The 12,222-nt window shown below is 36.6% G+C and overlaps 1 protein-coding gene across 1 annotated transcript in view; it reads left to right on the top strand.

The window, feature by feature from the left end:
• The window catches only part of RIF1 (replication timing regulatory factor 1), a 62,422-nt gene that overhangs the window by 28,758 nt on the left and 21,442 nt on the right, over nucleotides 1-12,222 (top strand). The window contains exons 20-23 of the mRNA XM_045298423.1: nucleotides 1,276-1,425; nucleotides 7,804-7,903; nucleotides 9,700-9,964; nucleotides 11,569-11,611. Of these exons, the coding sequence (XP_045154358.1) occupies nucleotides 1,276-1,425; nucleotides 7,804-7,903; nucleotides 9,700-9,964; nucleotides 11,569-11,611 (558 nt within the window). The remainder of the gene's footprint in view (nucleotides 1-1,275; nucleotides 1,426-7,803; nucleotides 7,904-9,699; nucleotides 9,965-11,568; nucleotides 11,612-12,222) is intronic.

The raw sequence follows: 12,222 nt of genomic DNA, 5'->3' as shown, positions 1-12,222 counted from the left end.
CTACACTGTAGGCCATTACAGATTGGGCTGCTAACAAAAAAGGTCAGCAGTTAAAATCACTAGCTGCTCCATAGTAGAAAGATAAGACTGTAAGGTTTTCCTCTTCCTTCGTTTTACACACTTGGAAATCATGGAGCAGTTCTAGTCTCTTCTACTGGGCTACTTTTAGTCAGCTCAATGGCAGTGTTTGAGGTTTTTTGTACACCAATTGTTCAGTGGTGGTGGTTATATTTTTCACAACATTGTCATTATTTTCACAGTAGTTGTTCCAGTCCTAGGACTCTCGTTTCCCCGTGCCCTTACTTTCTCCTCATTGCTTTCGAGTAATTACTGATCATTTGTTTGCACATCGATGATTTTTTAAAAGAGTGCAGTACTCATGGCTCTTTGAACCAAAGTGGTGTTTAGATATAGGAGGGAGGTTCCGTTTAGGCCTAATAAATATTTTAGGATGATAGTCTTGAGTAGTTGACTAGTCTCAACCAATCCTGTAAGAACTTTTTAACTATTTGAATTCCGATTCATGTATTTCTCCTATACCGTCAGACTTCATCTATTGTGGCCTTGATCAGAATGCTCAGTAGTGGTATCAGCTAGTTCATCTCTAAGTAGATAAGGCTGTGGCTCACATGGGCTATGAAAACTAGTTACTTCATTCAGTCTTGGGTTTCCTCCTCTCTCTCTTTGCTCCAGATGAGTAAGTTGTGATCCCACAGGGGGTTCAGTGGTGGATGAGCTTTGGTAGTAGATCACCAGACCTGTCTTTTTATTCTAGTCTTTTTAAAAATTTTAATGAGGACTGTAACCTGTTTAGTATCACAGCAGTACACAAAGCTCCATTGATAGCACGTAGGTTTCTTCAGAGCTCAGAGGCCCAGGCGAGAAACTCTAGGTGCTACCTCGGACTACAGAGGTTAGGCTTGGGTGTTAGGAGCCAGGAAGGCTAGAAGGCAGGTGCTGCAGCTGGGTTGGGCTTTCATCCCTCCACCCCCACCCCTACATCGCCAGCAAACACCTTGCAGCTGGCGAGTGAGTCTCATCTCCCAGAAGTCTTTATGATAGAGTTACTGGTTTAGGGATAGGAAAATGAAAGAAGAAAGTTCCTTTTGACCTTATTAACTTTGTATTTTTGAATTATTACAATTCTTAAATCATTTTTGGGAGTATTATAACCTTACTCTAGTTCCTTCTCTTACACTTAAATGTTGCAGTGTCTTCAAAAACATTAGTGGTGTATTGTATTAGTGTTTGCTAAGCATCTGTTATTATCATTAGGCTACCATGAAGAGTTTACTTAGAACATGGGCCAACTTATATCAAACATTTGCCCGCTGTGCAGCTTTGGTAGCAACTGCAGAAGAGAATTTGTGCTGTGAGGAACTTTCTTCCAAGATGCTGTCCAGTTTGGATGATGAAGAACTTCTGGTGAGTTTTAAGTGGCTAATTATTTACCATTGCTAGTATAACACAACACAAATTAGGTGACTTAACAGAAATTTGTTTTTATAACTCAGAAGTGATTCAATTTAGGGACCTAACGTTACTAGTGTGGTTCAATTAGCATACAAAGGAAAGCCTACTCTCAAAATCACATCTTTGATGTTGGGACCGGGAATTCATTACATGTTTTTAGGGGACATCGTTCAATTTGACAATAAGCTAATGTATAAAAACTGGTCAAACCTTTTGTGATTAAATTGTGTTTGTGTACCCTACCTACATCCATGTTTTCAGGACCATTAACACGATGCTCTTTTACGATTTCGCTGTGCCCGTGGTTATTCTGGACATGTATAAATTAATAATACAAGGTGCTCACTCGTGGACATATGTTTTTGTTTCTATAAATGTGAGTTCTGCTCATTTCGTAAAATGGAGAGCAACTGTTTATTGAAACTTGCTTTTTGTAAGATTCTCTTGCCTTAAAGTTAAATTTAACATCAAAATTTGCCCCTCGGAATCAGTTATCAGACATCAAAGACCTGAAAATCATATCAGGGGGTGCCCGCCTTACTGACACAATCACTGAAGACAAACTTGCGCATAAGCAAATGTGAAGAGAGCTAATGGTGCCCAGCTATCAAAAGATAGAGCCCAGCTATCAAAAGATAAAGAGTGGCTGGGGTCTTAAAGGCTTGAAGGTAAACAAGCGGCCATCTATCTGAGAAACATCAAAGCCCACATGGAAGAAGCACACCAGCCTGTCTGACCACGAGGTGTAGAAGGGACCAGTTAGCATACATCAAAGAACTAAAAATCTCATCAGTGGTGCCCACCTTCCTGATAGGATCACTGAAGACAAACGTGTGCATAAACAAAGGTGGTGGAAAAAGTTGATGGTGCCCTGCTATCAAAAGTTATAGCGTGTGGGGTCTTAAAGCTTTGAAGATAAACAGCCAACTAGCTCAGAAGCAACAAAGCCCACAGGGAAGAAGCACACCAGCCTGTGTGACCACAAGCTGCCGAAGGGATCCGGTATCAAGCATCAAAGAACAAAAAAATCATATCATTGTAAAGGTGGGTGAGTGCAGAGTGGAGACTCAAAGCCCATCGGTAGGCAACTGGACTCCCCCTTACTGAAGAGTTGTGGGGAGGGGATTAACCAGTCAAGGCTGCAGGGTAGCAAAGATGAAACATATAACTTTCCTCTTGTTTTGAATGCTTCCTCCACCACTATCATGATCCCAATTCTATCATACAAATCTGCCTAGACCTGAGGGTGTACATTGGTACAGATAGCAACTGGAAACATAGGGAATCCAGGACAGATGACTCCTTTAGGACCAGTGGTGAGAGTGGCGATGCCTGGAGGGTGGAGGGAATGTGGGGTAGAAAGGGGGAACCGATTACAAGAATCTATGTGTAGCCTCCTCCCTGAGGGATGGGCATTAGAGAAGAGGGCGGGAGGAGATGCCGGACAATGTAACTTATGACAAAACAACAATGGTTTGTGAATTATGGAGGGTTCAGGAGGGAGGGAGGGGGAAATGGGCAGCTGATATTAGGGGCTAGAATAGAAGGCAAATGTTTTGAGAATGATGAGGACAGCGAATGTACATATGTGCTTGACACAATGGATATTTGTATGGATTGTGATAAAAATTGTACAAGCCCCCAATAAAACAATTTTTTTTTTAATTTGCCCCTCGGTTCATTAGTTGACTAACTTTGTAGTGGGTATTTTTGTTTTAGTTGTAAAGCAAATGCCTTTTTAACAAAACAAAACAAAAAGTTGCTTCTGAGATGGCTCTGGTATACACAGAGGAATGGATTTGATTGAGGTGTGGTTTGTGGTTTTGTCTTTGAGCATACTATACTCCAAGGAAAGCAAAAGATAATGACTTCTAGAAAAGTGGAATAATCTAATGGAACATCCCATGGGATTATAACCACAGGTGTAGACACTAGAATTTATAGTATATCACTAAAGGGATTATGGCTTGAAGGACCATATTAAGTAATTCTCTACATCTCAATGTTGAGTTTTTTCTTTTTTGCACAAAATACTGGGATTTGTTTTGCCATTCAATCCATAGAATATATTATTCATTTAATCTACAAAGTATTCGGCTGTATAACTGTACCATAATTTTTTTTTTTAATCACAGAAACCTTTATTAAACAAAGGTATCAAAATTTGAAGCTAGTGTTTTTTTGTCTTTTTTTTAGTTCGTAGGTGTTTTTTTTTTTTAATCCTTTTACTAGGGGCTCATACAACACTTATCACAATCCATACACACATCAATTGTGTAAAGCACATTTGTACAGTCATTGCCCTCATCATTCTCAAAACATTTCCTCTCCACTTAAACCCCTGGCATCAGGTCCTCTTTTTTGTACCATAATTTTTAAGCATTTTATTTTTGTAACATCTTGGTGGTTTCTAATTATAAAGCATACTGTTGTTTATCTTCACACAGAGGCCTTTGGGTTTTTTTGTTTTTGTTTTGATCATTTTATTGGGAGCTCGTACAACTCATCACAATTTGTACATACATCAGTTGTATAAAGCACATTTGTATATTTGTTACCCTCATTTTTTTTTCCTCATTTTTTTTAAAAGTATTTTATTGAGGGGTCATACAATTCTTATCACAGTCCATACATCCATCCATTGAGTCAAGCACCTATGTACGTACACCTGTTGCCCTCATCAATCTCAAAATATTCGCCCTCTACTTTAGCCCTCAATATTGTTTGCTCATTTTGGCTCGTACAATTGTTACCACAATCCATACATACAGCCATTGTGTCAAGCACATTTGTACATATGTTCCCATCATCATTCTCAAAACATTTGCTTTCTACTTGAGCCCTTGATATCAGCTCCTCATTTTTCCCCTCCCAGCCTCCATCTCATGAGGCCTTTGGGTTTTTTATGAACATTACTAATAGGAGGATCTGTTGTACTTGGTTTCTCTATATTTTCCTTAATAACTTCTGAAACAAGTATTAATCTGAGGAGTAAATATATATTCTGTTAATTTCTTGGGTGTCGTGTATGTGTGTGTTAATTTCTTACTAACGTTTTGAGACATTTTTCACTTGTGCATATCAGAACTCCCTTGGACATGCTTTTATTCTTACCAGGAGTTAATTACTTGATATTTTCCAATTTTTTGAAAAATGCATTTGTGTATCCCCTCTGTAAACATTAGCAATTTTCTTGTATTTTGATATTTTTCACATTGACATTTAAAAAAAAATAAGATCGTGTCATTCTCCTATAAAACTTTAGTAATTTTTAGCTCCATTTGAAGTAAAACCTGAACTTATAAATTGCTCTTGAGATATCTGAATTCATTTGCTTAATTTTCTTTTAAGGGAGGCATGGCTGAATAGGTTGTATATGATCGGGTTTGTTAGTTTTTGTTGTGCCTCTCCTATCGTATTTTGGCACTTGTCTCAAAACTATTTGTATGTTTCATGGATTGGTGCCCCCTCTAATAAGGTTAGACAGTTTGTCCTTTGATGCATTATATCCCTAGCCTCTGTCTGCCACATTGACAGTAAATAAATAATTTGTTGACTGCTTTTATAATTTGTAGGGATGTTTTAACCTTCAATTTTAACCTTAACTCTTTCTTCGACTACATTTGTGCCTTTGTTTTCCACTTCAGAAGAAATTTAGACTCTTAGCAAATTATGTACAATAACTTGTTGCTATTTTGTATGATATCGGATACTAGATTTAGAGAAGAATTTATACCTTAATAATATTAATCATTCCAACCATGAATATTTTCATATCTTTCTGGTCTTCTCAACTTAATATTGTTAGTATGTTTTTTGTTAGTATTTTTGCTATTATATATAGGCCTTTCCCCTTCATAGTTTTTCTACTTTTTTGTTGCTAGCCTTTATATAGGGGATTACTAATGTTTTTTCCTTAAACCAATCATTTGTCATGGGATACCCTTCTTGTTACCGTGATGCCATTTTAAAACACTGTTGATAATTATTTTATAATTTTGGCATATATGTTCATTAGTGAGATTGAAATTCTCAATGTCCAGTTTTAGTTTCGCTGCAATTCTAACATTTTAGAATATATTTGCTAAAGTTTTCCGCCAATTAAAATAGTGTAAGATAAAAGTTACATGTGTACTTAACATTGCCCTCTTTTTTGTTGTTGTGTTTAACTTTTGGTCCAATTTTCTTGGTCACACTCCATAAAAACTTGCTTATTTTAAGGTTTATTAAAAATATTTTTTGGCACATAATTCACCTATAATACAGTTCAATAGTTCAGTCCTTCAATCATATCAAGGAGAATTGTATAATCATTAGCACATCAGTTTTAGAACGAGTATATCGCCTTTAAACAGTGCCTTTTAAACATGGTTACATCGCCTTTTAAATTAGAGATCAGTTCGTGTATCCCCCCCTCCCACTCTAATTTTTCATTCCTGAAATCCCCTTTCCCTTCCCCCTGCATTCCCCAATCAACCCTTGTATCAGTTATCATCACTACGTATCGACGACTCCTGTGCTTCACAAACTGGGAAATCCAACAGAAACAATAAAAAACAAATTGCTCTAAGATGGTGAGGGTAAAAGCATAATAATAGAAAGACAAAACAAAAATGATGAGTAAGAAAGAAAAGACCCCCATCAACATTCAAAAAGCCAGGGAAGAATTTCCTGTCATGGAACAAATTAGTGATACCTGCACCTAGAAACAATTCTGGTTGGGTCTTAAGCTTATTTAAAACACACCATTTAGTGTTATTTTATTGATTGTTACTGTACCTGTTCCATTTTGTATAAGTATGCCCTTTTTAAAGATTTGCAATTGTTTCATTCTCCCATTTTGCCGAGGTCTGTCTTGTTTTGTCCCATTCACAATGGCAGCGAGGCATCAGCTAGGTCTCAGAATAGATGAGCGTGTGGTTTGTGTGGGTTATTGGGCTTTCTCTTCTGCTCCACCGAAGCGAGTAATGTCTGTGTCTTAAACCTTTAATGTCCTAGATGATATTCGTATGACTAGGATGTAGAGTATGAACATCTATCAAGTATGTCAATTGACTGAGTGATTCTAAGCCTTCACATAAGCATGTACAATGCGGTTCTGAAAAGTGAAAAATGGATTCAAAACATAATGGGATGTTTTCACTGACCTTTGAAGCTATACATAAAACATACATGTGAGGGGAATTCACAGAAAGTTCATGTAAAAATTTCATTATCTTTCAATTACATTTTCCATAAACTTCGCAGTCTCCATATATATGTAAATCTGTCAGTTGACCTCTCTACATGTATATACATAAATGCATATGTATGAGATCTCCCATGTTACTGTTAACTGCTGTTGGTACAAAATTTCCTGTTGCAGCATTTGCTTATTTGATGTTTTAACATCCCCCATTATGTACTTTAAAAAAAAAAAATTATGTACTTTTTAATGTCATCATTTACTTTGGTCAAGTTGTGCAGACATCGAATGCGTTTGGTGTATTGCCTTATTACCAAAATAACAAGTATCTACTATCTTTAAAAACTTTCTTCTTTCCTTTCCTGTCCCTGTCAATCTCCAGTGAATATTGTGTGTGTGGTTGGTTTTTTTGGGGGGGGAGGGGGGATGTTGGTTTATTTGTGTATACTATGGCGCTTCAGAAAGTTCATGGACAGTGGAATTAAAGACATTGGGATTTTCCCACAAACTCTTAGAAGCTCCCTCTTAAATCTAGTCTCATCTTTTATATAAAATAGTTGTCATTTTGTGATTGGCTTATTTTACTGTGCATAGTGTCCTCCAAGGAACCCTGATAACATGGGGGTTATAAGTTGGACTACTAACCTTGAGATCAGCAGTTCAAAACCACCAAACAGCTGCTCCTTTGGATAAAGATGCTTGCTGTTTACTCAAACTGTTAAATTCTCAGAAACCTGCAGGAATAGTTAGTTGTATCCTTCCTTCAAGGGTCGCCATGAGTCAGAATTGATTGGATAGCTGTAAATTTTGTTGGATGTCCTCCAGGTGCATCTTGTATTATATGTGTTAAACTTATTTTTCTTAAAGCTATGTAGTATACCATTATTAGTACAGCAATTTATGCATTCATCTATTGGGTAAACATCTTTGTTAGTCCATCTTTCTGCTTTTGCAAACAGTGTTGTGCTGAGCATGGCTGTGCATATGTCCAATTGTGTCATAGCTCTTCGCTAGGATACATACCCAGGGAAGGGATTGTGTTTCTTGTGGTAAAAGGTCTTTTAAGATTGTTGTTGTTCCAAATGGCTAAGTACTATGCCAGGGTTATTTAAACAGTTTCTAATGCTATTTAATTTTCTCCCTAGAACTTGTTGTTTTTGGATAGACTCGTTTATGTTATGACTGTAATGGTCGATTGCATCGACTTTACACCTTATAACATTAAATATCAACCTAAAGTAAAATGTAAGTATTTTTTACCTTTATTCGTCCTGTGTTTTATAAATATGATTGAACAGTTGTCCTATTAGAAGTTCTCATCTCGTTTTGCTATTGGTGAATTGTTTCAATTTATTCTTTAGATTTTTTATTACACTGTATATGCAAACACATAGAAAATGTATCTTCATATAATACAGTAGTGATTTCCTAATGGTGCAAGGGCTTCAACTTAGGTTTAGGCTGAGCCTTATCCATGATTGGATGACTAGTAAACCAACCAAAATGGCTAATCTTAAAAAACACATGAAGTATATATTTGATGTAACAATTCGATTGCTAGAAAATCGTGCACCTGCTGGATATGGGTAGTTTGAGGCAATGTGATGAAACAGGAAGCACATTGGTTTGAGTAAGTAACCCTGGTTTCTAAATTTGATGGTGTATTATTTTGAGAATTTCAGACATCTATAGTCTTAATATTTCTGTATTTATACCTCATTAAAGACCTGCTTCACCCTTGCAGACCTAGGAAATAGATAAGGGAGCAGGCTTACTTTTCTAAATACATGTCATCACTACTATGTTTTATGTTAGAATCTATAATATGAGAGGGTCTTCCCCCCCCCCAAAAAAAAGGATTCCCCCCCCCCCCCAAAAGCTGTGTATTTAAATTTTTTTCCAAAAAAAACCCTTACCACCTTCAAAGCACTCTCCATTTGTCAAATCTGCAATTCGGTTCTTAGAAACATTCTTCAAACTCATCTGGATGGGTGACAGCACCTCCCTTGGTTTTTTCCCCTTCACCCTTTCTTTGTCCTGAAATAATTTTCTTTCATGTCCCTCTGCATGGAAACAATAAGTTGCATGTAAAGAGGTCAAGTGAATAAGGTGCGTGGGGCAAGAGAGGCAATACCGGTTGTTGTTTTTTTTTTGCCAAAAACTGGTGCGCTGAGATGGCTATGTGAGCAGGTGAATTATTGTGGCAAAACCAGCCCCACATCTGCCACAAACAAATAAGGCCTTTTTTGTTGTATAGATCGTATAGTTACACAATTTTTAAAGAACCTCTAACTAGAAAGCTTGATTAACAGTTTGACCTGGCGCGATGAACTCCAAATGCGCTGACTTGAAATGTTCATCCGTTTGGGAAGTTGACAGATGACCAAAATGAGGTTTGTCATCAATCGACATTTTACCTTTTGTCAAATGAGCAAACTAGTCCATACACTTGAGTTTTTCCCATAGCACTGTCCTTGTAAGCTGTGTTCAACATCACAACAGTTTCTCCAGCATTTTTCCTGAGCAGGAAACAATTTCACAGCTGCATGCTCTTCTCTTAAAACCACCATCACAAAAATGAGGTTCAAGCGACCCTGCTTTTACAAAGAAATTCACTGTGACCAGAGAGAACCTTCCCAGGTGATGCCCCTGGGTGTACTAACTCAGAGAAAGTTGCGCAATGCTCACCTAAAGAGAAAAATACTTACTATGACTGCTCAGCCCAGTGCAATTCTGGGTTTTCGGGGGATACCCCTCATACTTAGCAACATTTGTTGAAATTTTTGGAAGTATAAAAAAATTAGAATGTATTTTACATTTTATCGAGAAAGGTCTGATTTCATGGAACTCTTTTTCTATATCAAATTTTCTGACTTTTAAAATGGCAATATAGTAATATTTACTATATAATTTCGTGATGTATTTTACCACTACAAAACCATGTTAGAGGAACTTGTTACTTAAATGTGAGATATACTTTCTGAAGGTGGATAGTTGTGTTATTCTACATGAGTTTTTAATAAATTAAATTTTTGTCTTAGTACCTCAGACATCTTCAGATTGGTCCAAAAAGAAGAAAGAACCCCTAGGGAAGTTGGCTTCTCTGTTCAAACTTACCGTGAAAGTAATTTGTTCTTTCCACACTCTGAGCTTCAAGGAAGTACATTCTGATACCCTCCTTGCTGTTGGCAACTCAATCATTGGTCTTCTTTCCAATGTACTTGGGCATATTTCTTTGCCCTCTATGATCTGGAAAATATTTTCAACTTTGACGAAACCGCTGGTATTATTATATGAATATTCAAAGTAAGTATTGTTTTGAATTTAATGTGTATGTTAAATTTAAACTAGATTTGTTAGTTTTCCGAGAACAGCAATGTTAATACTATTTTTACAATTTATGTGAAGTTGAAGCCATGTACAGTTGTGATGTAGAAATTGAAAGGCCCTTTGTTTACGTGTTTAATTGTCCCATAGGAGCCCATTGGGCTGCTAACTGCAAGGTTAGCAATTGAAAACCACCAGAGGCTCTGTGGGAGAAAGATAGGGCTTTGTTACTCAAGGTGTGTAAAGAGTTAAAGTCTTTAAAATTCGAAAGGGACATATAGTCTGTCCTATTGGGTTGCTATGATTCAAAATCAACTCCAGGACAATTTAAAAAAAAAAAAACGAAAACAGGATTACTAGGTCTCTATCTCTTGGAGTCACTGGGCGAGTTTGAGTTAGCAACTGAGTGCTGAACCACTGCACCACCAGGGCTCCTAAATGCCGTTAAGAAGGACTTCAGTAAATTTATTTTTATCAACTTCCTGTTTGTGGGCATTTTGTTTCTAAAGCTTTTACATAGTAGTATTGCCATCCAACATTTTAATACATAAATTATAGACATGTTTGCCATTTCTGCAAACAAGGTCCTTTAAAACACTTTCAGAAGTAACACACATTGAGTTTATGAATCCTGGTGAAGTGTATTCATTTACTACATTCCTGTTTACAGTAATGCGTAACATGACGTAGTGTACAGTTAACTCACCTGCTGATTGAAAGGTTAATAATTTGAATCCACCAGAGGGGGGAAAATTAACCATTGATTAAACCCTGTGGAGCACTATTCTACTTTTGACACATGAGGTCACCATAAATTAGAATTGATTCATTAACATCTAGTTTTGGAGGACTGGTGTACAAACAGTTAATAAGGTTTAAGTATGCCCAGGGGCACACTAAAGATAGGCCTAGTTTGGGGGGCAGTGAGGGATCAGCTATTGAAAACCCTATGGAACATAGAACGACAGTTTTACACGTCAGTAGGAACTAGCAGTGACTAAACAGTGACAAAACTTAACCATAATAACGTGCAAGCATTTTCTTAGCATTTTGAAAGAAACTTTCCTGTAGCCCCTACAGATCAGTCATACTATAGTCTGTTTTTAAGCAATGAAATTTACAGTAAAAAAAATTTTTTTTTCCAGAAAAAGATCTTAAGCTGTGGTTTCGTAAAGCAAAAAATAACACCCCCAAAGCTCTTTAATTGTGTACAAATATTTTTTGGTTACTTTATCCAAAATGGTCATGCTTCATAAAGATACACAGAAACAAGTAATTAATATTTTGGGGTCTATTTCTAATAGTTCTTTGTTAAGAATTTTTTTAAAAGTTTGTTGGAGATACATAGATGTTTTCTCAATAATGGGATCTTGACACCTTTTTATGTTACTACAAACATGTTTCATTTTGATACACAAAGGCTTTCCACAAAATTCCATTACCTTTTAATCCTATTTTTCATAAACTTTTTATGTCCCCTCTTGTTAACTGTATGATAGAAATAGTACATGGTTTTTAGTTTAGCTTACATAGTGTTACTTTTATAAAATGTCATGCTGTGTTTTATGCTTTTCCCCCTCCAGGTTTGATGAAGTCCCTAAAGTGTATAGTTGTTTGAACAACAAGGTAAAAAATAACAGACTTGTCTATAAAGCATGTTGTCACACACACACCCCAAATTTATATAACAGATAATTATCTTCCTTAAATATAATTCTGCCTGATTTTTAAAGAACTAATTATAATATTTCATTTTTTTATGGGAACATGACTTAGACTCATTTAAAAGATGTACTTTAGGTTTTATTTTATTTTAGGGTATATCTTTTTAAAGTATTTATTGATGTGATTTAAATTTCTATAAATCAGCAACCTGTATCTCACCTCTTAAAATACCGGTTAATTAGTTTCACAGTTTTCTAGGTTAGATTTGTGTTGTAGGAAGCTACTGATTTGTTTTATGTCGTGTGTTTTTTTGAGTGAGAGTGAGTCAGTGAGTGAGAGAGACAGTGAGTGAGTGAGAGAGTGAGTGAGTTAGTGAGTGCGAGTGAGTCAGTGAGTGAGAGTGTCAGAGAGTGAGAGTGAGTGAGTGAGAGACAGTGAGTGAGAGTGAGTCAGTGAGTGAGACAGTGAGAGTGAGTCAGTGAGTGAGACAGTGAGAGTGAGTGAGACTGAGAGAGTGAGAGTCAGTGAGTGAGAGAGACAGTGAGAGTGAGTGAGAGAGAGAGTGAGTCAGT

The sequence above is a fragment of the Echinops telfairi genome, unplaced genomic scaffold (genome assembly GCF_000313985.2).
Source record: "Echinops telfairi isolate 266 unplaced genomic scaffold, ASM31398v2 ScPeMD7_4;HRSCAF=17, whole genome shotgun sequence".
Classification (NCBI taxonomy): Eukaryota; Metazoa; Chordata; class Mammalia; order Afrosoricida; family Tenrecidae; genus Echinops; species Echinops telfairi.
Note: the sequence above shows the minus strand (reverse complement) of the source record. Positions and strands in the feature narration are given on the sequence as shown.